At 41.2% G+C, this 26650-nt stretch overlaps 1 protein-coding gene across 3 annotated transcripts in view; it reads left to right on the top strand.

The window, feature by feature from the left end:
- FGD5 (FYVE, RhoGEF and PH domain containing 5) overlaps positions 1 to 20386 on the top strand; it is a 90517-nt gene extending 70131 nt beyond the window's left edge. For all 3 annotated transcript variants that reach the window (XM_057417492.1, XM_057417490.1, XM_057417493.1), the window contains exons 11-21: positions 81 to 152; positions 1637 to 1705; positions 5852 to 5935; positions 7143 to 7222; positions 10842 to 10941; positions 12355 to 12492; positions 13485 to 13587; positions 15234 to 15364; positions 16618 to 16746; positions 18388 to 18536; positions 19419 to 20386. In XM_057417492.1, the coding sequence (XP_057273475.1) occupies positions 81 to 152; positions 1637 to 1705; positions 5852 to 5935; positions 7143 to 7222; positions 10842 to 10941; positions 12355 to 12492; positions 13485 to 13587; positions 15234 to 15364; positions 16618 to 16746; positions 18388 to 18536; positions 19419 to 19455 (1092 nt within the window). In that variant the 3' untranslated portion in view covers positions 19456 to 20386. The remainder of the gene's footprint in view (positions 1 to 80; positions 153 to 1636; positions 1706 to 5851; positions 5936 to 7142; positions 7223 to 10841; positions 10942 to 12354; positions 12493 to 13484; positions 13588 to 15233; positions 15365 to 16617; positions 16747 to 18387; positions 18537 to 19418) is intronic.
- Positions 20387 to 26650: the final 6264 nt, after the last annotated feature.

Raw genomic sequence — 26650 nt, 5'->3', positions numbered from 1 at the left:
AGGGAAATGAAGTGGTAAGGAGGGGTGAGGGAAGGGTTGCCACCATGCTGTTTTCTAAGCACTCTTTCTCTCCTCCCCAGGAAAACTTGCAGAAGCTGATACACATTGAGCACAGTGTGAGAGGGCAGAGCGGTCTCCTCCAGCCAGGAAGGGTGAGTGCTGCAGGCAGACCTATGCTGAAAAGGGCATTGTTTACAGCCAGCTGTATTTCTGGTGTGTGGAAGGCCAGATTTCAGACATCTAGAAGTATTGTTTAATGAGCTACTGTGATAAGGGTCAGAGCTCTGCTTTGTGTAAAAAGCCATCACTCTGGCAGTGTACAGAGGTGTGCTGAGAGCCTTAGGCTGGGAAAGACATGTATTGGCCCTGCCTTCACACAGAGCAGCATTTCACTTTCCACTCCAGTTGTCCTCAGCCACCCCATGAGTAGTGTGTTTTGATGGAGCTGCTGTTTTTCTCCCTATATACTTCTGTTAAAAGGTTGCAACATGAGCAGGAATCTCTTGCAGCCTGGAAAGACTTGGAGTTTTACTTGGCTGGGTAAGAGCCTTAAATCAGGGGAAATTACTTGTTTTAAAATTTTTATTCCCCCCATTCCCCAGTGGTGCTCTTAATGCAAGACATTGTTTAGAAGCCACACATGAACGTAAGCATGGGAGAGTGCATATCTCCATCTTGCCATCCACATCAAATGCACATTTCTTCTCCTGGCTTTTAAACCCGTTGTCTCCTCAGCTCCAGCCTGCCTCTACACTTCAGGAGACTTCTTTCTTGAGTTCTGCAACTCTGACTTTCCCTTCAGTCCACCAATATCTTTAGCAAAAGTCATGAAGCGATTTTCAAGGCATGTATACTCAGAGTATAAGAATCCTCATCAGCCAAATACTGCAGTCAACCTCTGGTTTTTTTTCTCTGACATCAGTATTTTCACCTGTCCTAGCCAGGTAATGCTTAAACAAATTCTGCAAAGCCCAGCATACAGAATTTGCAGGATTGGTCTCTCTGACTGTAAACTCTTGTAGAGTGAAAAACTACGCCAGATTCTGTTCTCCATCCAAAAAGAGGAGACGGCTGTTAATCCACTGATGTAGTTCAGTTATTCTACACCTTTTCAAATGTTACTGCAATCAAGTTATAGTATGTTGGTTTAGCTGCTTACATACATAGTCCTGTCTACATACATAGTAAAAGTGTGGACTAACAAAGTATTGTGTTTGCAAGTATGTACAGACTATGTTGGCAGGCATGTAGTGTGTTGAAACCCAAGGTCTCAGGCTTTCTTTTTGGTCTATTTTAGTGGATTTTAAAGGACAAGAGTTATTTTTTGAAGCTCATTATATGTCAGCTTTGCAATCTGTGACAGTCACCTCTGAGCACTGTCCACAGTGAAGAAGCAGTGGGCTGACACAAGTGTGTTTCTGTCCAACTCAGTACTGATACATGCGCAAGCCGTGAAGAGCAGAAGGGCTAACCCAGGCAAAGACGAGTAAGGCTAGAAGCAAGTGTTGAACTATTTACCTCTTCCTGTGCTGATGAAAGCAGTGAGAGTACTTTTCCCCAGGAGGAATATTTTCTTTTCTCAGTAAGATTCAGAATGAGAAGTCTCAGGATTACAGTCTGCTGTTTTCTCCTTCAGATCTTTGTTAAAGAAGGAACACTGATGAAAGTCTCTGGCAAACACAGACACCCTCGGCACTTGTTCTTGGTAAGACTGCTTTTACATTTTTACTGTCTCGTATTTTTTCCTGCACTTATGTGCAGCCCTGAACCCTGGCAGAAGACTTTCATGCTGCAAGTCATTTAACCACCAGCAGAGATGTGCTGAGTCAGTTTTTTGTGGCTAACAGGGCTGTAGGGAAAGTGGCCATTCCAGAATCTCCAGGAGCTAGTTTTAAGAAATAGTGATCTCAGCAGTAGTAACTCTGAAGCCTACTGATGAGTACTTCCTAACAGATGGTACTTGCTTCCTTGCTGATCTCTCTTCTCAAACACTTGCCTCTTCTAGTATTAGGAAAAATATCCTGAAGCTGTGGCTAAAGCTGGGACCAAATTCAAAGTTGTTACCATTTTGTCTCCTGGTGAGTTTGTAACTGCCATCATAATCCACTACCTATGGCAAATACTGAAATGTCAGAAACCTAGTTATTGTAACCAATATAGAGAATTTTTAAAGGGAGATCAGATATCTGGTTGGTAAAACACATTGAGATGAAATTCATTTAAACTTGGGATAAACTGAGATACGTTTCAAGTAGTCCAGAATGGTTCTACCAGCTTAAAGGTTACAAGAGGCTGTATTACAGGAACAAAGACAGCACAGAAGTGAGTTTCTGGCACTTTCTAGATTAGAAACTATTTTTGATTCCTGGGGAGATTCAGCTGCTCAAACACAGATGTTAACTGCAAAGAGAGAAGTGTCTCTTGGCAGCTGAAGACATTACAGTAGCCAGTGCCCTGTTGCTGATAGATGCTCTCAGTATTCAGAAACAGCGTTTCCGTCTTTCTTTCAGTCAGAAAGGCAAGCTGTGGCAAAACATGCTGTCATGCAAAGTAAGTGGTGAAGCTAGACTAAACCCTAGTAGCCACTTTCAAGAACAAGGGGCACACAGAGCTGGCTTCTTTCCTGCTTTAACACATAAAAGTTGCAACCACTTCAGGCTTCCTGTGTTAGGCCTCCTGTTGTGGCGGGGGTGATTTGAGCTTGGAAACAGCTGCAAACTTATTGGCAAATACCTGCGCTTAGGTTCAATGATTTTTTTACTCAGTCTCCCCTCCCTTGAAGCTCCTCAGGGGTATGGCAAAATTGCAGGAAAGCCAGTCACTGTGGAATATTGGTTTTGCATTATCTGCTTGTCACTGCTAATGCTGTGGATTATCTGCTGTACCACCACCACTCAAGCCGCTACCACTCATGCATGCTATAATGTGGATACATTAAGACAACTATTGCGTAGTTACGGCAACGTGTTTTCATCTTGACATGTAGTATCTTTACTGCATCAGTCTTAAGGCTCTACTAATCACTGCCAACACATTTTGTAACAGCCAAGGCCTGCATAAACAAACCCTTCCTTCTGGCAGTGCATCTAGCCCAGCCAACGCTCTGTCTTGGTCCTGATGCCTGGGGAGACTGTGTGATTAAAAAACCCAAAACCATAAACCCCAAAGACTAGAATAATCTCCTAAACACCGTCTCTTAAGCCCCACATTTACTTAAAGCCCTTTTCTTCTAAGGACCGTACGATAACCCTTTGCAGCCACTGGCAGATCCCTGGTGGGAATTTGTCCCAATGTAGTAATAAAAAAGCCTCTTTCAGAACTGGCTTATTTATTTTTGATTCTTCACATGTGAGCTGCCACTCACAGAGCTCGCGCGAAACACTTGCACAGGTGGCGGCTGGTGTAGCTTTGGGTGAAATAAGTGGATTTGCCTTGGCTATCCAAGCTACATTTTTACATAAACAGCATTTCCTGAAGTTCTTAGCAGTGAACTTCCTCTGACTGAAGCTAAATCAAGCTCAGGACCTGGAGAGAATTTCAGTGGAGAAGCATACACTGAAGGATAACCCTGAGAATTTAACCCTGACACATCCAGGAGAAGAGCACACCAAACTAAAGTTGTAGCTGGAATATGCCACAAAAATTGGCTGTGTCCCAGACTCCTACTTGGCCTGTGTGTTCAGGGTGTGCTTTGATGCTGTGTGTGTGCTTGTGTTCTAATATATGCTCATAAGGAGCGATCTATGTCTGTGCAAAGCCCATATAGGCATGAGTGTGTAGGACACACATTTAGGGGCTTTTGATGTGCATATGTTTCTGTGGGTGTATGTTGTGTGTATCACAAGGTTACTTGAGCTGGCTGTTTTGTCCACGCTGCTGGTATTGTTGAATCTGGTGCTTCCTGGCAGGATGTTTGCTGTGTGCCTGTTTCCTGAGTCCAGTCTCTGTTTACAAGGATGCTGGGGCCTCTTTGCAGCACAGTATGGGCTGCTGACACTGGCAGGCTCCCTAACTACCCCCCAACCACGGGCCTTAGCAACTCAGACACTGTCTCTTATCTCACCCTCCCAAGAATTTCTCTACAAAGGCTGCTTGTGTTGCTAGTGGAGTGCAGGAAGCTGCTATCAAATGGGAGACTGTTTAGTGCTCTAACTGGCGGGGCTGGAATACAGGAGGCTTTGGAGTAAGAGTTTGGAAAATGCAGCCCCAGCACACATTCAGGCTGCTTCGCTGACACTCGGGGGATGTTTTAACACAGACTTGAATAGAACACCACAGGGTTCATAATGAATTACCCTTTAAAACATTCAGAAAAGACAAACATGTGGTAGAAGCTTTTAGACAGAGAGTGCATTACATATGGATGCCAGCAGTTCAGCATGGCATAGATAAGCTTGTTGGGATCAAGAAATTTGGACACTGCAGGTTAGAAAACTTGCACTGCTCTCTATTATTGCTGTCTTCTCTCTTCTCTGCATCTCTCTTCACAGCTTTAATTCAAAAATATAGTATTAGCACCCAATTGGCTGTATTTAAATGTCTGTCACAGTGGAATCCAAATGAAGCTGGTTTTCATATACTTCTTAATTTTTTGAGAATTTCTGCACTTAAGATGCCTTGTCTCTGGCATCACAAAGTATTACCTGTGCCTTGGTTTTACACTGCCTTGCACATCTTTGCTCATAGAATCCCAGTACAGTGATCAGGGGGCTGACTGAGTCTATGCATATTGATACTGTTGTGAGGCCTGGGAAAGACAACAAGAGAACATGACCTGTCCGTTCAAGGAAAGCAGAGAATGCATACACACAAGCATTACTTTGGCAATGTTATGGTTCACTGATACTGCTATTCCTGCTAGTAGTAAGGGGAAGAGAGGCCAGCAAAGACCTACAAGGTCCAGTTCTGCTGTTTCATAGAACCACACACTGGTTCGGGTTGGAAGGGACCTTAAAGTTCATCCAGCTCCAGCCCCTTGCCATGGGCAGGGACACCTTCCACTAGAGCAGCTTGCTTCAAGCCTCATCCAACCTGGCCTCATATATTTTTGGCACAAAGGTGAAAGGCTGCAGTAACGTCTAACTGATAAAGTTAGGCAGACAGCAAAGAAGAACTTATCCCATTTAGTATGAAGCTGTTTGAAAAACATGCATTCTGCAAGGAGTTGTGAGAATTATGTAAATATTTGGGATGTTAAGATACAGATTTTTTTCCCCACATAAAATGAAATAAAGTTTCTCATTTTTGCCCTTCCATGGTCTCTGCTGCAGCCCACAGACTCAGCAGAGCTCTCAGAGGTATAGAAAAGTTTTGCCAGCAGTGAAGTACAGTTACTGATTTCAAAATACACAAACCATTCCTCCTTAAATCAGTCCTCCAGACTGCAGAACCTCTCCTCACTTCCACTTCCTTTTTGCCTCACCTCCTCTTCACCTTTCAAGGGGGGGAGACAGGGGGACACACCTCAAGAGAGCCAGAGCTGCAGCATCCTGGGCAGTTAGTTGGTATTGCCTGGTAGTAAATGCAGAGCCTGCCTTTGCAGCTTGGACGTGGCACTGCGCTGAAAACAAGCAGCTGTTTCACCCAAGATGAATAAAAAAGAGCTGATTATCTACTTGTTTAGCCAATAGTGACAGTCAAAAATGGGAAGAAGTCAAGTCCTCGATGCAGACTCCCCAGAGTTTTGTGGAAATGCAGGTCTTGAGCTAAGCTCTGCAGCTTAGGCCTGTCTTTAGTAACAGTCCTAGCAGTTAATTAAGTTACTACTTGCTCTGGGTATCCCTCGCAAGAGTAATGCACAGGCCTGCAAGCCATATTGCAAATTACGGATTTTGTCTTTTTCTTCATATAGATGAATGATGTTCTGCTGTACACATATCCCCAGAAGGATGGCAAATACAGACTGAAAAAGACCTTCGCTGTGTCAGGCATGAAGGTAATGCCTCATCTGTATTACAGGCTGGAATTAAAGTTGTGTAGTGGGCTGCTAATGCTTTGCTGGTTTATGTCTCATATCCAGCAAAAGGAAAGAAAGGATAGACCTGTTATCAGGGGATTCCCTTGCCTCTTACTGCAGATAGATAGAAGGAAAAATAATATAAAGCAAACATATAAAAGATTAGCCATAAGGCTGTGACTTAGTACGACGGCCATAATAGTATGACAGGCTGCATAAATAAGGCAAGCTAAAATCAGATTTACCATCTGATCATGAAACTGGAGAGAGAAAAGATTTATTATCCCATTTTGTCCATTCCTATCTTCATGTCTCCAGCCAATGCATGGCTGTTCCCTACAAGAGATTCATTAGGGCTTAGTCCGCCTGGTTTTAAACTCCTGCCACTCGAAATTTACATAAGCTTTCATATGCTTGGTTTTCATGTGTCCTTCAACCGGTTTCACCAAAAGCATTAATGGGTTCAAAAAATGATTAGCCAACTTTATGGGGGAAAGGGTGCAATGGGAGCTATTACATGCAATGACATAAACACAGTCTCTTCTTCAGGAAATGTCTAAATTGCATATTACAGAAACTGGACACAATTGTGCTGGTTTTACACTCCCTAAGCATTCATTGGCTAGTACCACTAGTACCATGAAGCTGTGTTTCTCTTAAGCGGCTGTTGCTATTAGTAGGCAACTAATACACTACATGGCAGGGAGAAGGTTTTAGCTGAGCTGTAGCTTTAAGGGTTTGTTTTGCTCTTGCAGAGCCTTGTGGCAGACTGGCATTCACTGCAGTGCTTCAGTGTATAATGCCTGCATGTCATGAAGAAAGTTATCTCCATTCATTCCAAGAACAGCCAAAACTTTTGCCCAAAATGCTCTGACACTTGTCAGTCAGACTAAACCTCTCCTAAGCTTGTTGCATTAAAATTGAACCTTCGTTGGTACTTTACTTTTCTAGCTGGATTAAATGATTTATTTTTTCCTTTAGCACCACCACCATACTGAAGTAGAGAGCATTCCTCATTACTCCAGCAATGCAAGACAGAAAACCCTACCTGCCCATCTCTTTGCATTGAAATATTAAACAGATGGCTGGGATATCATAAATCCATATGCACTGAGACTCCTATGGTGTACTGCTTATAGACAGTTTAACTCATGTACACACTCATGTTCATGGCATTTGTTTCTAGGTCAGCCGTCTAGTGACAGAAAAAGCCCAAAACGTCCTGAAGATTGAATGTGATGAATACTGCCTGACCCTGTCCGCAAGGTACTGCTCCCAGACAGTCATGGCAGAGCACGTTACATTCTAGAGCTGTCTCTCTACATTAGTCTAACCAACACCTAAGACTTAACTAGTGCCTCATTCTTTTTTGACTCAGTTTCAGTCTGTGCTGTTGTGACAAACAATGGATGAGTGCGTGATTATGCCATGAAGGTATTCGTTATAAATGCAAAAAAGCCCATAAACTATAACTAATTCAATTCATCTACTGACTAAAGACTAGCAGTTGGGTCTTCAGAACATCTTAAAGGAAAGAGAAGAAAGTCTGTTACTAAGAAGCCCAAGTGCTTTCCATTATCTTTCACACTTTTCCCCTGTGACATTGAGAGTACGTTTTATCTCCTTTTTATAAGGTTGTTACCTCGTATCACTAGGGTTGCAAAACTGCTGGTAAAAACAGTTATTAAGTAATACCATGCAACAGATATAAAAGCATTTAATTGTGCTTCAATGACAAAGCCAAACTTAACCTTACTGGCAACCTCATGGGTTCCTCAAAAGGAATTCCACTAATGAGTTTGTGTAGTGCCCATACTGATTGCAACTGGGAGTCGGGATCCCTGGCCAGGAATCATAAGCTAATGTCAGAAAGAAATTGTAGGTCGGCTTCTGATTGGAATATAGCAGTGTACTGTATTTTTTCATGCTTCTAGCTCAAAATTATCATGCCAATTTACTTAAAGCTATAGCAGAAGGGTGGTTGACTTGATTTTCAGGTGTAGTTCACTATAAAATACTAGCAGTGATACTAAAATTAAGTCTTCACTGCTTTTAAGTACTGACTTTTCCACCATCAGTCTCCAGTTACAGCATGGCTGGAACCACAACAGACTTCCCTGAATTACACAGTGCAATAGAAAGGCAGGGAGAGTACTTATTACTCAGAATCAGAATTTGGAGCTCTCAGGTTTCCCAGAGCACTTGCCACCTGTGGGCAGTGCTCAGATACCTGACAAAGCCTTTGTATTCATTTCCTTTTATAACCAGCAAACGAGAAGATGTCTGAGATTTTCTTAGAGCTGCATGCTCATCAAACCCCTCAGAACATACACAGGACTTCTGAAGTACCTGCTGTCAGTTACAAAAGGAGGATATGTACAATCCTTCTGTACTGGAGAAGGGAAATAACTGCTGCATGTTCCATTTATTCAGGACGGCTGAGGTTGGCATCCCTAGTGAGAAGCTTGGAATGTTCTGCTTGAAGTGTTATGTTGTTTCTTGGCCTTCTGTACTCATATCAAGTCTCTGCTTAGTAAGCCTAAACAAAGCATGTTTAGGCCAAGGGCCACTATGAGCTGTGTTTCTTTGGTAGCAGACAGAATCAGGGCCTGAGACTAAGGCTGCCCTTCTGATAAGAGCCAGACAGAGACTGGCTCTTACCAGAGCAGATAGAGCCCCTTTCCCTTCCTTGTACTGCTCATTCTGGGACCAAACTGCTGTAAAAGTCACCCAAGAACATTTTTTTCCTCTCTTTCTGTACTGGCTGGCAGCACTGGTGAGACACCAGTGGGACAGCATGCTCTTCCTAACCCCACTGCACAACATTCTTGGCCTGCTACACTCATCAAAAGGAACAGAATGACAGTGATATCATGGCAACAAAATCCCATCCCAGTCCGGTTTCTGTGTTCCATGGATGTCTCCTACTGTTCAGGAGACTGCAATGACAATTTGACCCTCTATTTGCTTAAGGAAGAATATATGAGCCAACAGAGATATGATAGCTCAGCACAAAAGATGCAGCCCAAAAATCACAGAAGGAACCAATGTTGCAATGGTGAATCAAGGTCTGAGCTTCTCTGAGCATCAGAGGTTAAGTAAAAATCCCTTTGAGCCTTCATGCAAGCAGAGAAATAGCTGATTAAGAACAGGCTGGCTGGTGTCAATTGAGATAATTTATCTTACTCACCAGCAGACAGGTGTTATTCCCACATTTAGACACTAATAACCTATGCCTAGAGATGTTTAAGGAAGTGGAGAAGAGGCTAAAGGGGCCAGTTAGGTATCAGACATTTAATACCAGATTGTCCCTTTTACCTGTCTTTCCCAAAGAGGTTTTAATTTACAGCACTATATTGGCCATGATTTCCTTTAGGGTTTTTAAATCCTATTCTGTAAATCGTACCTTCATTCTCAAGTGAAGAGAATTTCCAAAAAGGAATCAGCAAGAAAAAGGTTAAAGCCAAAACTTCTTTTAGTGTTTTCCAGGCTGCAAACACGATTTGTCTAGAAAATAGAGACATCTTCAGACTTCTTAGAAAGGGTAATTTGACAGGACTTTTGGCAGTAAAGACGACTGACTAGTAGTGTGGCTCTTGCCAGGGATGATCTCCTGTAACACAGGGTTGTGGCTTGCAGAGGTTAGCCTATATGCAGTAGTTACACTGGCTCAGTTTCTGTTCCAGGCTCCTTGAAATTTACAGAGGCTGGTGTTTTTCAGACAAGGGCTTATGCTCGAAGTACAGAGGTATGCTGAGTCAGAGATCCTCGATAAATCTGGCATTTCCTCTCTTTTTTTGTGTCACATGTCCCCACCCCCATCCCCCGTTTTTTTTTAAGACCACAACAGGCAAATTGTTCTCAGATGTCTGGTTTGGTGCCTTCATGAGGACAGTGTGAGGAAATCCCAGCTGAACAGCAGCTGGCAATTATGCCACTGCTCATTTTTACAACAAAGTCTAGTAGGTAGCTTTAATGTGAGTGGCTGGCATGGCTTAGGGTGGGGAGACCATGCTGAATTGCATTGCCTCCGTGACTGATGCTGGGAACAGCTAAAGTGCACAGTATCAGGTGGACAGGAAGCATGCAGTTTGAAGTCACAGCAGGAAAAACAGCTAATGCAAGCAGGACAGCTTATGGCTGTAACAGAACAAAAGCATCTGGGAAGTAACAGGCACCGTAAGAGCCCTGCTTCTTTTTTGGGGGACAGCTGGATTGATATGGAAGTACAATGTGATCACTTGTTTTGCCTTGTGCAAAGGGGGCATCTAGGGGCCAGTCTGGAGAACTACTGGCCTCCATGCAGAACAGCAGAGGGAGAGTGCAGAACTCCCTCCCCAAATTGTTGTCCTGGCCTCTTGTCACGAGACTGGAGATTGTCTGTGATGGAGCCAGAGGAAAATGAAAGCATTCACATCTCCACCATAACTTCTGTATTTCCCAACATGAATATCATCTGAGCATCCCACTGTAGAGATGAGCATAAACATGCTTACTTTGAGCAACCCATGCCAACAATACATGCCTTGAGTGTCTAAAATCTAGGGCAGACATTGTAAAAATAAAAAAAAAAAAGACATTTCATGTCATCCTATGTGATCCAGGATTGAGCAGCTTATAGTAAAGTCAGAGACTACTTGGAAAAAAAAATCTGGGCATTTAGTTCCTTCTCAGTGACAGTCCTAACCATGGGTCTACACTAATCATTCTGCTGAATGTGTCAAACAGTCAATTTTGTTTCTGGTCAGAAAATGACCAGTTAAATGCAGTAGTGAGGGAAAACAAACATTCATAAAGCAAAACTTTTCTCCTCTGATCCAAAAACTCCCTGTTTCAGTCCCTGCTGTGCATAGCATTGACTGGTCTGCTGTATTTCATTCCACAGCTCTTGCTCGGAAAGGGATGACTGGTACAGCTGCATAAGCAGACACATCCCAGATGACTACAAAGCTCACAACGCTTCCACTTTTCACAGCAGCGTGGAGGTAAAAGGAGGCTAAGTCTTTCAATGCTGGAAAGGCAAAGAGGGATGAGAAAGAGAGAGGAAAGGAGGAGGGTTATAAAATGCAGAGTTCCTAGTGGCAAGATGTTCTTAATAACTTCATTTAGACCAGTATGCCAGACTTAAACAACACTCATGGGTCACCAGTGACATGTTAATTGCACTCTATACTCTGTGGGCTTTCCTTAAATAGGAGTTTTGGAGGAAGATTATTTTGTCCTAAAGGTAATTAGTTTGGATGAACTAAAAATGCCTATAAACTTTTTAAATTTTAAGAAAACAAACCTACTCAGTAGTTACACTAACGTCATACACACAGTAGCCACTCCAAAACCCACCAGCAACAGTCTAATTGCACCAGCACAATTCATATATATGACTGTCATCAATTTCAGTTGTACTACTCCCAGTAAAGAACACTAAAAATGCATCTGACAAATAGTAAAAATGCTATTTTAGGTTATGTAGAACCCCAGTTTTACTAAATAAAATTAACTAAGTTAAAAAGAGTGCTGACGAGACCACAGCTGGAGTACTACATTCAGTGGTGAGCTTCTCAGTGTGAGAGAGACATGGAAACCTTGGAAAGAATTCAACAAAGGGTCAGAGAGATGATTAAGGGAATGAAGCATCTCTTCATCAGCCATCTTGAGGAAAGGCTGAGAGCTGGGGCTGTTCAGCCTGGAGAAGGGAAGGTTCAGGGGGATCACATCAATGTGTACAGATACCTGAAGTGAGGCTACAAAGAAGATGGAGTCAGGCTCTTCTCAGTGGTGCCCAGTGACAGGACTAGAGGCAATGGGCCTGAAGTGAAAGGACGTTCCCTTAAACGTCAGGATACAGTTTTTCACTCCAAAGGTGACTGAGGGTTGGCACAGGTTCCCCAGGGAGATTGTGGAGTCTCCATCCTTGGAGATATTCAAAAGTGCTAGATATGGTCATGGCCAACTGGCTCTAGGTGGCCCCGCCTGAAAGGGGTGCTTGGACTAAATGACCTTCAAAGGCCCTTTCTGACTGAAAGCTGAGAGCTTTTTACGGATATTACTTCAAAAGCTGCTAATAAAAAGGTGGCTTTAACTCACATTCTTACCTGGCATTTGTATAAACAATGACTCAGATCCTTGTCTGATGTGGAAGTGCCAGTGCCTGGCCAGTAATAGATTTATGTGGATTTTTACCTTTTGTGACTCTGGCTATACAGCACCATGAACTGACTGGCCACACTCTTTCAGTGCTGAAGCAGCTCTCACTTACAAGGTGCATTAGGAATTAGAAAATTTAGGGATCTTAGCAGCTAAAGGTAGACGAAAATGAGAGAATTGCATGTGATGGAGCAGGGTTGACTATGTGGACTTTGTAAGTGTAGATGCTTCATTTGTTCTTGTTTGATTTTAAGCTAAGGGAAAGGCTTGGAATACCCTTGGGTGAAAGGCCTCCCACTCTGGTACCTGTGTCCCATGTCATGATGTGCATGAACTGTGGCTGCGACTTTACCCTCACTTTGAGACGACATCACTGCCATGCATGTGGGAAGGTAAGAGCTGTACAAGCTTCTCAAGGAGGCTTTATGCACACCTCTAGGACACTGGCTGCCGTTCTGTAACTGCTGCAAACTTGTAGCAACATCAAGACCAGAATTTGCTTTCTCACAGAACTTGTTAGTGCTTTGCTAAATTAGGTTCCCAATGACTTTAGTAGGAACAACAGTAACCTTCCTTTGAGGGTCAAATTAACCCCTAAAGGCCAGTAGTTGAAGGCTGCCAAGTCCAGCCATTATATCTTAGCTAGCTCAAGACAGTGAAGCAACACACTACAAATATAAGCTCTATTCTGGACCAGAGCAGTAGCATATCTAGTCCATGTCCTGGCCCTAATAGCAGCTAGTAAAATTCTCTTCCAAGGAGAGTGAAAAAACTCAGCAGCTGAGCATGGTTTGATCAGTGACCAAAGAGAAGTTTCCTTTATGCTCCATTGAAGAGCTACTGCCTTTTGTTCTGAAGCCAAGAGGATCTATAAGCTTTCTTGGTTTTGTCCCTTTATCACTGACTCTTAGGGTTTTGTTCCTACACATAAACCCGCAGTCCTGTTTTAAGCCATGGCTGTATTTTTTTAATCTTTTTTCTAATTCCACAGAGAAAAATTAACCTGTACCTACATAGGGACAGCGGGAATGTGCAACCTTGCTTAAAACCACAAATATTATTAACAAACCTATGAAACCAGAAGTAATATTAAAGTGGTCTTTCTGTGATTCACTAGTACGGAAGGTGTAAGTTCCTGGGAAGAGGTGTACAGCAATGATGTGCAGCCAAATACAGTGATCAATTCTGCTTGGTTTATAACAGCACACATCTACAACAATCACATTCCAGTCAACAGACTTACCCCAATTGCCACATTTTTAGGAGAGAGTCATACGTGGTCCCCTATCCATCTTCCTCTCCCAACCACCTCAGAGGATTTGTTTGTACCTGCATATATATCCATTTAAATTATATTTATGTGCATCTCTCCTTGCTGGAACAGATTGTATGCCGAAACTGTTCAAGAAACAAGTACCCTATGAAGTACCTCAAAGATCAAGCAGCCAAAGTCTGTGATAGCTGCTATGGGGAACTTAAGAAAAGAGGTAAGATTCCTTCGTTCTTGGCAAAACTGACAATTTCCTGTCTGTATGATGGGGAGGCTTTAGGATCTGCCTACCATGTTCTGTTCAAGCACAAGGCATGTGTATTGAGGTCCCATGAGTGGCAGGCTGCATGACAGCTAAAACTGTTTTAGCAAGGCAGGTTCTCTGAGGGCCTTTGATGAACCAGAACAACAATAAAAACTATGTCCTGTAAGGAGCTGTTGAGGGCACAGGGTTTGTCTAGTTTGGAGAAAAGGAGGCTGAGGAGTGACCTCATTGCTCTCCATAGCTTCCTAAGCAGGTAGAGACAGAGCTGCTGATCTCTCTTCCCTGACATCCAGTGACAGAACACATGGAAATGATTCAAAGCTTTGTCAGGGGAGGTCCTGACTTGACATGAGGAAACATTTCTTGACCCAGAGGGTGGTCAAACACTGGAACAGGCTTTCTAGAGAGGTGGTCAATGCACCATGCCTGTCAACATTTATGAAGCATTAGGACAATGCCCTTAATAACATCCTTTAACTTTTGGGAAGCCCTGAGGTTCCTTCCAACTGAACTGTTCTATTCTGTGATGTAATTATAGGCGGTAACTTTTCTCCATAATTTCTAATGAATTATCCATTTAAATAAAACAATGGCTTTACAGTTGCTCACTGTCCTCATCCATGTAGTAGCTTTTACAAAAAGAAATGCTGAAGTAAACTGCAGAGTCACTAAGTGCTTTCCACATGGCGAGTTGATCTGTCTACAGATGAAAGCATAAATTCAAAGCAGAAGAGTTACTGCCTACCTGTAACTCCATATTATTGTCCTACTATACACATCCCTTCTCCAATTTAAATACACATCCAAATCAAAGATAAAAGGGGAAGCATGGGTTATATATATATGAACAGAGACCAAACATGAAATAACATTCTTGCACAGCTATTCATGTAGAGTCTCTAAAAGTAGGCACATTATACTGGCAAGGATAAAAAGGTGGAGGAGACAGATGAACTTGTTTCTCTATCATGATTTAAGAAATTCATCACTAGCTAGGCAAACATGTGAACAGATATTGTCACAACAGCCAAAAAAGCATCCCCAAGCCGCTGTGTGTCCAAGAAGTGATAACTCAGATTTGTGCTAAAACAACATTGTGCTTTACTAAGAGCTTCCAAATAGCGTGCACTGCCAAAGTGAGATCATGAAGATAAGAACTCAGAGAAGTGGGACTGATGGAGATTGCCAGGATAGCTCTCTCCCATGCAGAACTCAAAGAGAATAGTTCATACAGAAAAAATGTCCCATTAGCAAATCTATCCTGCAAAGGTGTTACAGAGCAGAGACAGATGGAAAAGCCGTTTGCTTAAAGCTAATTTTAAATTAGACGAAAACAAGCTGTGTTTTGTTAGCTTTCTTGCAGGCTTCATTCAAGTAGCTGCAGATTATTACCATTAACCTAGGGTGACACAAAATCTACCCAGGTAATCATACTTAAAGGGGCAATTTGAAAGAAAAGCTAAGATAAAAACTAGGTATGGAGTAACATTTGCATTTTCCTTAGTCACTTGCATTAGCATGTGTTTCTTAGCCCTAATCCGATATGTACCAATTCATCCATTTCCCCCTTCCCTTTCTGAATTTTCTCAACCTTGCAGAGCGGCCACTGAGTGTGAGCTTCCCTCCAACTTCATCCAGGTGTTCAAGCAGTGCCTTCTCCTCTGTCTTCCACAATATGCATTATTCATCTTTTAAGAAACAGAAGAAAATTCCTTCAGCTCTTACAGAGGTAGGACCAGGCAGCCTGAGAAAGGCAAGGAACTGTAGAAAACTCTGTGCTTGTAGTTCAGCAGCTCTGTCCATAATCTGTTCTGTGTGCAGTGGTCTCAGCCCATGCCCTGGTCTACTTTCATCATACAATTACTTTTATTCTGTTTTTCACAATAGTGTTTTCCCAGCTATTCAGGAACAAGGTGCCAATCACCTTGATATAGTCTAGGTAGCTACCAGCAGGTATTTGTTGTTGTATCAAAGAGAAGAGGGTGGCAAATATCTTGCTGAACTCATTATACAGCTCAGGCACTGGAATTTCTTGAGGTTTGTTTGTGCTGAGGTGAAACTGAGCCAAGGATACAAGCATGTAGTACAGACACACTAATGGAATACTGAAAGAATGGGCATTAAAGCATTGCTTCTCTGTTTCCAAGGAGGCAGCATGTGTCTAGCAGCAGGAACTGTCTCACAGTGGCATCGCCCCACAACTTTTTCCAGCCTGCTTTACCCAGGTCTTGGAACATTTCTGTTCTGCTGCTAAACACATGCTTCCTGATTTCTCCTACCCTGCTCCAGTCTTCTCTTCTGACAGTGCTGCAAAAGCTGGTTTTGACTCTCTGTATGTTGTTTCTAAATCCAATACTACTGCAGTTTACTACTGTAACTAACGACACACTGCATTGCGTGTGTGTGTATAGTCCCATCTACTCAAAACCAGGATCTTTAAGAACATTAAGTGCTTAGATCTCACTTCTGAGAGAGTTAACTCTTCTCAGAAATATTATTTCACAAATGAAACCAAGTCATAGTCAAGTGACTAACGTAAACTCATGTAAAACCATTGCAATGTCCTAGATAAGCCCACATCTTTGAAAGTGTTCAACTACAAGACTGTAATCCCCTTTTGGAAGCAGGTACTTTCACTACAAAAAAACAAAAACAAAACAAGAAAAAACCAAAACAACCAGGACTAAGAAAGAGGACAAGTTTGGCCCCTCAGAACATAGCTGTAAACTTGCTGAACTCAATAGTAACTTGACTGCATATTTTCCATCAGAGTTACCAAGAAGCAAGTTTAACCAGAAATCTTTAAACAGTTAAAAGGATCTGTAATACCATGCTTGCATCTTTCCTGTCTCAGTATTTTTAATGGTCTACTTATGATTTAACAGACATAGACCTGGTTGTCTGGTGTGAGGCAAACACTCATAATTGGGAGGGGAAAAGCTTTTGCTGTTATAAATCCTAATTTCTCCTATGATGCTCCAGGTGGCAGCCTCAGAAGAGGGAGCTACCATCAGCGGTTACCTCAGCAGATCTAAGAGAGGCAAAAGACAATGGAAGAAACGCTGGTTTGTTATCAAAGGCAAAGTCCTCTACACCTACATAGCAAATGAGGTACTGTGCAATCTGACTTGAAATAGTTTCCTGTGTTCTCTTCTTTACTCCCTGCAGGCAGCACAAATAAATGTGAAAGGTATAAATGGCAGTTGTCACAACTACATGGCTTCTGAGCCCTGGTGCTAACAGACTGAGTCTCCAGGGAGCAGTCCAGCTGGACCTTGGCAACCCTCCTCACAAACTGCTCTTCATTATTTAACTTCTTGCTCTTTATGCTACTATAAAGAGTGAACCTTCGTCTACATATTTACACCTAAAGACTTCAAGGTCCTTCCACATTCTCTGGTTACCTAGTAACTCCCACATATTTTGAAAATAGATGGTGCTATGATCCATTTCTGGTGGGGAAGAGAAACTTGTAGCTCTGCAACTAAAACCAGAACATATTTGCCCTACTAGTACCAACAGGGAAAGATAGGAAGCAGTCTGCAGAGGTGAGAGTAACGCCTTGTGTATTGACCTGTAGGCTCTTCCTTACAGCTAATGAGGCTGGATATTAGCTAGATTATTTTTATGTATTTTGTCTCCTCCCAGTCCCTTTTCTTAATTTCTTCTCCTTTGTGAAGAGCTGCAAAACAAATAAACTTCAAGGAAGTATAATATAAAGTCTGATGATAACTGGCAGATTTCATAAACAGAAGCATAAAAATTCACTGTGCTGAACAAAAGACACAGAATGCAAGAACTGCTGTAGCAGCAATATTTGGTACTTTAAGCCTTCAAAATACTTTGCAAACATTATTTATTTACACTTCCATCACCATTGTGACAGTTGCATGAAACAATATTATCCCCTTTAAATAAGCAATTAAGACCATTAGCATCAAAAACTGTATCTAATTCATTTCTCTTACCTCTGCTAACCTTAAGAGTGACAATTTCTGGTTCAACAGTAGGGAAAAAGCAATAGACGCTTCATTACACTTTATATTCCCAGTTTGCAATTTAGCTTCTAAAAGCTAAATACAGTGACCAAACCTGCAGCTGTCAGTAACAGCTAGACTGCAGTTTGAGTAAGTATTATTGTTTTCTTTACCTTGTACAAAGCAGTGTCTGGCAAGCAAAATTAATGGATGTTTCTTGGGAGCAAGTTAATTGCATTACCAGCTCAGAAATTTCAAAGCAGCATTTTGGAAAAGCCAGTATGCTGTCAGAGACAGCGCAGATCTCTAAAAAAGTTGCCAGTGCTATGAAAGGAAATGACAAGGTACCAAAAAGACTATGATTTGTGCTTACAGTAAAAACGGTTAAAAGGAACCTAACTGCACGTGGGTTTCAGACTGTCAGAACTGTTGCTGTCCTGTCCCATACTCTCAGTAACCTCTAGTTCACCTCCTGGACCATTATGTCAACGTGATTAAAGTAATGGCTAATTTGGCCTTCATGGTCATATGGATGATCACAAAGAACTGGACTTTCAGAGGCAGCATTCGAATTCTGGACCAAGGCTAGATAAGTCCATGCAGCACACATACACTGCTCCTGGTTAGGCAAGAGCCACAAGTCCAGCAGAAGATTCACACTACTGCTTTTGCAGCCATGTCAGAGAGGGGTTGTATCCTTATTTGTTTTCAGAAAGAGCCCTCAGACTGTTACAAGCCTTCTCTGAATTTTGGTTCACTTCTTGTTTGCTTTTAGGACAAAGTTGCCACAGAAAGTTTGCCTTTGCTGGGTTTCACCATCACCCCAGAAAAGGAGGAAGGAAATACGGATACAGTTTTCCATCTCTACCACAAGCAGACTCTCTTTTATAGCTTCCGAGCAGAGGATAACAATTCAGCACAAAGGTACGGGGGTAGACTTCCACACTAGTGGAAGCCAGTGCACGGGTCCAAAAGCTCTTCCCTCTCCTTCACTTTAGAAGGCTTTCGTAAGACGAAACAAACAGCTTTCAGAGTGCTGATTAAGTCCAGTCACGTGACTGGCATGGGTGACATTAAAAACCCACCTGGTGTTTTTCATTTCCTTCAGGAAGGAGAATTTGATCCTTGGTATAGGTAAAGAGGAGGCTTAGTCTCAAGAGTTATGCCTAGAAGCTCACCACATATGGTTACTTACATAAACTTCTCTATCTGTTCTATTTATCCATCTCTTAGTTTCCTCATCAACAAATAATGGTTTAGATTTCCCATTCTAATGCTACTGCTTCCACACAATAAAAGTTATTATAACATTAGTAATAAAAATGCTAGCACCCCAAGACACACAGGGAAGGAAGTGAGAGTCTATGAGAGTTGTGGGGTTTTCTTGCTTTTAAACATACTTCAGTGGTTTCACCTTTCCTATTGTAAGACAGCACTTGTATTATCTTTGTGATTTTACAATAAATTACTGGTAAAGATTGTACTGGGACTCTTGTGTTCCAGTACCCAGTTCCCTGCTTTAATAACAAAACTGTAACTTCTCATTAGAGCTGCAATAGGAGATCCAGTCCTTTTCTGGCTTTACTTTCTTAAAACACGTATTGTTTGAAGATAAAAATACTTATTTAAGTATTAAATATAAGTTTTATATTTAATACTTATATTTAAATAATTAAAATATAATTACTTCTATTAAATATATTTAATATAAATATTAAATATAGGAATGTTTTCCTTAAAATATGTATTTTCTCTGTAATGCATATAATTTTATATGCATCATTCTTTCTTTCCTGCCCTTTTTAGGTGGATTGAAGCCATGGAAGAAGCATCCATATTATAGCAGCTATCACTCAATGAACTTGGAACAAATTCTCAGACTTTTATACTTTTCCAGCAACACTCCCTATCTTACAAAACTGAACAGTGTATTTCAGGCAAACTGGCTACGTACACTGGATATGAACTGTTTCCAGATCGCTCCTTTTCCTTCCTCCTTCTTACATTCGCATAGATAATATTTATGGTGATCTTTATATCTGTGCAAGTTCAACCTGCACTATAAGCTTCTTCTCCAATTCCATAGTAAACTAAGTCTAACATCAAGACAAGAAAACACATGGAAATACTGACTACAGTAAGTAACAGGCTTAGTTTTACTCACTCTAGAGCACTGTCATATTTAATTGGATTGGTTTTGATGTCTACCATGAAATGAGACAATGTAGTAAACAACAAATGCTCATTTAAAGCACTTTATTTTTATTGAACTATAACTTCAGTTTTTCATGTTTCGAAGGAGTTTTGTGGCCCAACTTATTACTCATCCAGTAACAAGTGCCAGTGTGAAATTATGCCCAGTGTATGCTAAAATGCCTCCACAGAAAATGAACACCACATTCAATTGACCTGGTCTATCAATGCTTCACTGACTATGACCCAGGATAATCACTTACCATCAATCTATGATTTTACAAAGATCACTGTTAATTTATGTTGAAGGGTTTAATTTCATACCACTGCAGTACTTTGAAATGCACTCTAGTAGCTCTAAATATCCAAACATTGAATTATATCTTTTCTCCCTAGATACTGCATCAGACTCAAATCCAAAGGTTATTTTTAATTTATTATAAAGCTGCAGACAGTTTTTATTTAACACTAGTCTACCTAGTAGTGTTAAGATTTTTACTATCATCTATTTAAATAGTCTATCCTTGTTTCCAAAGCTCCTATTGTTTCTGCTGTTCTTGTTATGAAAAATGTCATCAAAAGTTTAATCCATATAACCAGCACACCATTTGCAATATGCTGGTGGGCTGAAATGCACTTGTCTGAACCTGCTCAGCTGGAGTGCTTGGAACTCCTGTGGCTAAATGCATCTTCCATCAGACTGCTGTTGTGCACTATATCTCCAGGGCTGGATTCTCAGCAGCCAAGCGTCTGTGACTTCAAAGATGCTGTGCTGCTTTATAACAGCTGAGGATACAGACCTCTGGAGTTCGGGGGGGTTTGAATTTGTTTGTTTTGGGTTTGTTTTTTATTTTGAATTTTATTTTATTTTGGGGGTTGGGGGGGTTGTGTTTCTTTTTTTTTTTCTATAAAGAAGGTTGAGAAGTTGTGTTTTAACCATTACAATAAAATGGTTTTATGTCCTATATTTGTCATAATATTTGATTGAAGAATAGAACTGCATTTATGATTAAAATATATCTTTGTATAAAAATACCATGTTCAAGAATTTACTTACATTAAAATATATTCAGGGGTGGATTTTTATTACTTTTTTACCTTTCTTCAAGAAGCTTAATGGATATCTGAATTTCTGACCCTAACAAACTGTTTAGAATTATCTGAATTTTTAAAGGTCTATAATATGTATCAAAATGATAAAGGTAGTTCAATTTATCACCTGGAAAAATAAGCTTAAAAACCCCAAATGCCTACCACTAAATAAAAATATAGTTGTTTTGGGGTTGATACATCTGAGTCTGTTAGTTTCATAAAGCAAACAGAAACCATGTATGAGAAAAGTAAAACTTTTGTATTTAGTTAATAGATGAAAACCAATGTTCATCAATGAACACTCTTTGTTTCATGTTATCATGGCCTTGCTACCAATACACTGTAAATGTTACTCCTCCCTCATGTTACAACCATAGCCTTGCTACCAATACACTGTAAATGTTTATCCTCCCTTAAAAATATTTTGCACTGGCAAAAAAAAAAAAAAAAAAGGAGAAAAAAGAAAGAGACTATGTTGACAACAGACTGAAATCTCTAACCATGGTCCCAGACAAAAGAAAACTGCATTACAGACTGCATTACAGAACAACAGTATTATGAAGATTTAGGTGCTGACATTTAGTGACTGTCATATGACGTTTTCAGTTATAAGCAGGAAATTAATACATGAAATTATTTTGTTGTAAAAAATAAGATACAGTGCTATTGAACATTGTTTCAAGTAATGTGGAAAAATAAAAGAGCAAAACATAAATGCAGTTCTACAGGCTTTTCCTTTATACTATTTTTACCTTCTTTAATTCCAGCTTTGGAGTTCTTGCTGCTGTTAACAGACACCTATTAACCAATTCTCTGGCAAACTAAGAAAGAGCATCAAATCATAATATGGTAATGGAGGCCTTCTGGTAGAAACAGGATTTAGACCTAATTGCTACAACGGCATATTTCAGTCCAGGCTGCATTTACCTCCTGTAGAGCTCGCCTACCAATCAACTCTACTTCAGTTACAGGTACAAATGGTTTCAATACAGCACAAAGAAAGAGGAAAAAAAACTTTAAACATTCTCACAACTTCAGTCCAACTGTTAATCTAATTTGAGCAAAGCCAAGTACCAGACAGAAATTACCCTCATTTCAATCACCTTTTAGAAAATTTTAACATCTTAGAGATACATACTCAGTTTACCAGATGCCATTTACCTGCAAACGCCTCTTTCTTCCTAAGCTGTAGCTAGTATTAGTCTTTCAAAACAAAGATTTAGTTCCACGCCTTCACAAATGTTACAAAAAGCAGATCTGTAGGAAGCCACAATGTACTAGCTACTCTGTCAATAGCTCAGATGCAAGCTGATCTCATTTTCTGCTTACTTTGCCACTCATGGAAAAGCATTAAATTTATTAGCCATTATCTACTATTAATATTGAGATCTATCTTACAGTATATGCCTACTTAAAATCTTTTTTTTTTCATCAGCTACATTATTTCTTCAAACAAAGTTCAAGTCACTCTAGAGCTGGAGAGCGCTCAGACAGGACAAGACCCCATGCCAGGCACACAAGCACCGCTGGTCTAGCCCTGGACTACACCAGTACCCTTCCTGAGCCGATGCTGTGCTGCTAGAGCAGACAACAAGCCCGCTTTTGCTAAGAGACAGTGACAGAGATACGAGGGCAAAAAGCCCACAAGATGGAGGTCACCAGCTTCCCTCAGCCCTGCCCGCCATTAAAACCCAAACACAAGGCACAAAGACTCATACTTCAAAAGTCATCTAACAACAATTAAAGATTTAAATTGAATGTGGCATTAACAAGGCTGTACAGTTTATACTGTTAAAACGTTCTCAGTCACTTGTAACTGTGGATTCTTCCATGCTAGATACCAGCTTTGCTCTTTAAATTTTACCTCAAAAGCTTCAGGAAAATTATATGAAGATTTTAAGCACCTGAAATGACAACTTAAAACAAAACAAACAAACAAAACCAACAAACCAAAACTAACAACAACAAACGAACAAAAAACCCCAAAACCCACACCAAAACAAACAAAACCCACCAAAATCCAACAACAAAAAAACCCAGCCCAAGAGAGCTCTACCATACTGTCAATCCCAAACATTACAAACACATGAATAACACTAAATCCTGCTTTTATTTTGTGTTTCTTTGCCTGCCCTGACTTTTGACCCTCTCTTAGTCCATTACGTACTTGTACTGCCAACACCACCACCACCACAACCAAAGGATTTTTGGCCTGAGCAGTTACACAGCTCACCTTTGCATCAAAGCACCTGTTTCCACACCTAAAACATCTTTCCATCCCTGTAAGCGTGCACATCTCCCATCTTACCTCTGGTCAGTGAGGAATTCAATCGGCTCTCCTGGGTGATGTGCAACTTCCACAGGGTCTCTTCCTCAGGTGGCAGCGTTGCACAGCCTTTTCTTCTTTTGAGGCGGCTATCGCGGAGGGAACAGCCAAAGGGTCCCTGTGACCAGCAGAACAGTTTGAAAAAGACCATCACTAAATTCCTCTCTGAACCACGGCTGGGACCAGTAAATACTTCCTGAGAGGAACGGCTGCCTGCGGAGAGGAGCTCTCACGGCTACAGGTGAAACGCGTTGTGAGGCCCCGGCTGGAGCCCCCGCCGCCCACGCACCACCGTGAGGGTGGGAGCGGAAGGGCAAGGTGGAGCGGTCCGGGGCAAGGAGTGAAACGGGGCCCGGCAGAAACGGTCAGCAGGGGAAGGCACTGGTTAATTTTTGGTTTTTTTTGCCCCATCCGAATCCATTTTAACTGGTAATTAGTTAAATTCACTTCCCCCAAGTCAAGCCTGTTTTGCCCATGACAGTAACTGGCAAGTGACCTGTCTTTACCTCAACCTGCAAGTGTTTTCATCCCATTTTCTTCCCCTGTCCTGTTTAGGAGGGGGAAGTGAGCGACTGGGTCAGCATCTGGCTGCAATCCAAGGTCAGCTCACCGCAGCATGGTAGACAGATTTCATTATTTTCTTTGCTGCCAATCAAGTTATTAACCTTTACTTCTAGAGTGTCCCAGTGCTCTCTCATCTTTTTAACCTCCAGCATCTTCTATTGATCGTATTTCTCTCTAGTCACAGCTAAAGCCAAAAAGGGGCTATACAAGCATGGTTTACTAATGCTCTTTTAGAAGTTTGTTAAATAAACTTAGCAAATTTCAGAATTATCCAATACTGTATTCCTTATTAAATCAGTTAAGGGCCTACACATTCTATATTTCACTGAAGTTATTGCAAGAGCTACAGCAAAATTTGTCAGAATCACTGCGTTTCTTGTTGCCAACCTCAGCGCGCACAGTGCAGCTGCACAGCAAGCAGGACTGCACTCCGCACCACAACTTAAGAGTAAACCTGCTGCAAGGCCTTCTCTTGGGTGGCAGACACAAGGAAGAACAAGGAGATAACTCCTGTCCTCCAGACCTTTCCTCAGCTTGCCGAGCAGGAAGCAGAGGAGGCAAAAGCAGCATATTATCTCTGATTCTAGCATCTTTCCATTCTTTCTTTCAGTCAGAGACTTGCCAGCAAGTGGAACGAGGAGTTTATGAAAAAGGAATGAAAGAAGATGGGACATCAACTAAAAGCTACGCTAAAGAATCTATAACCATTTGTTACATTTAATTTGGCATAACACACAGAATTTTGGAGTTACAGTATTTTTTAGCTATTAACTAACTTTAAATAAGCCCACAGAGAAGACATTTGTCTCACTAGGGCACAGGTAGTACATTTGTGTCACCTACTTCTAGAGGCATCCCAAAAAATAACAACAATAACAGAAATAAGAGCCTCCCACTATTACAACTAACTACCTGTGAGCTGCAAATTCAACATTTCCAAAATTTCACGCAGTTGAGATTAGCACAACAGAACTCAGAATTTGCTCACTATTTTTAAACACAAGAAACAAACTAAATCACACACTCAGAAGTTATGACACACCAGTACTTTTATTTCAATAAAATCATTAATACTATGAAAGCATGTCATTTTAACTCATGAACACCTCCCCCAATCCTCACAACTATCCATGCATATACACCTTGGAACATTTTTGCAAGGTAACACTAAGCAATCTTACTTGGTTTTTCAAATTCAAATGTGCAAAACATCCAGTAGGGTATCTGCAGATTTTGCCTAAGAAGATACAGAATTCTCAACACTGTATTTTCATTTCCAGTACCACTCAGAAAAATACAACTTTAAAGCATTAAAGCATTTGTCTTCCAGCAATCAATAGCCAATTTATTCATCCACAATATTCAAAACAAACCAGAATTACTACAACATTCAAGCTACAGAATTTTGCTTTAACAGTCTAGTCTAGACCACTGGTCTAAGTGGAATACCCTGCTTCCCAAAGTACCTCAGACCTTGGGCTTTAACAAGGAAGTAAAACATGTATGCTCAAAAGCATGGTGATGTGAACAGATAAACCCACCTTTTCTCTAGGCTGCTAGATCAGTTAGGATCTAAAGTGAGCAATCTTCAGTGCTAAGGTCCTCCCACAGCAAAATTCTCACAATGCATAAGCCTCTAGGAGAGGAAACCCTGCTGAAACAGGCCGTACACTCAGGTACGCATCCAGTGGGGTGATGATATAACATGCCTGGAAATTATCATCGGCACACACCTGCTTTATAGGCTTAGCATCCCAGTGATTGCTGGCCTTTTCTGTTCTACTTCATTATGCCACAGCAATACTTTCACAAGTACACATGCATCCGGTTACCAATATATACCATATTATCAAGAAAATCCTTCAGAAACTAACACCAGTTTATAGACACAAATGTTTTCATTTTCTCTTGAGTTACCAAAGATTATTAATACCTATTGATAGTGCAGATCATTAATTGTGCAGGTTTATGTAAGAATCCTTGACAGCACTCGTAGAGCCTTCAGATGTGCATGCTTGTATTTCCAGTCTTTTCTCAGACAAATACCAAAGTTACTTTAACAAGAATTCTGTTCATATTAAAAAAAAAGTAGTGACAAGTCAGAGATGCATTCTTAAACACAACGCTGAGGCAGAACACTTGAAAAGGCCAAGAAACAACAGCAGCAGTTACATAGGCAAGAGAAGTAGCCTCCCCAGCCAGGACGCCTGATGGACTGCCATACAGCAGAAGGGCAGAGGGCACACAAGGCTATTGCTGCAGTGCCTGAGTGCAGAATCACACCAGTTTTCAATATACAAAGCCAGAAGAAAAGCAACCTATGTCAAAAGAGGTTACAACACAACTGTAAGACAGAACAGATGGAGGTGAGCAAACCAATAAACAAGAGTTCATCCCTCTAATTTATCAGAGCTAAGCCAATTGGTAAATTCTCAGATGCACCACGACCACTGGCAAAGCTTTGTCATGACAGCTAACATGCCTTTAACCAAGCCAGTTAAAAAAAGGCACACACACACACACACATCCCCCTCCAAGGATACTCTTGCACACTTCTGAACATGGAGTAGTGAAAAGGATTTAGAAGACCTACTGAGGGAAAATGACTTATCTAGTAAGCAATTATAGAACAACAACTGCAGAAAAGTTAACAACTGGCAAAACACAAACATGCAGCAAGTCACTGAAAAGTCCTGGCTCTCTCTACGCATCAGCTGAAAACCTCAAAATTTCAACCTACTCCACATACTGACAGGTAGAGATCAGAAAAGTAGAAACAAGCAGGTTAGCAGTCAAAAGCTACTGAAATGCTGGCCCTCCCTTTTAAGGTGTGTAGGGAAGAGAATCTGCTAGTCAGCAAAAC

The sequence above is a fragment of the Pezoporus wallicus genome, unplaced genomic scaffold (genome assembly GCF_028554395.1).
Source record: "Pezoporus wallicus isolate ANWC-B61680 ecotype Strahan unplaced genomic scaffold, APGP_CSIRO_Pwel_v1 contig_8542, whole genome shotgun sequence".
In the NCBI taxonomy this organism is placed as follows: Eukaryota; Metazoa; Chordata; class Aves; order Psittaciformes; family Psittacidae; genus Pezoporus; species Pezoporus wallicus.
Note: the sequence above shows the minus strand (reverse complement) of the source record. Positions and strands in the feature narration are given on the sequence as shown.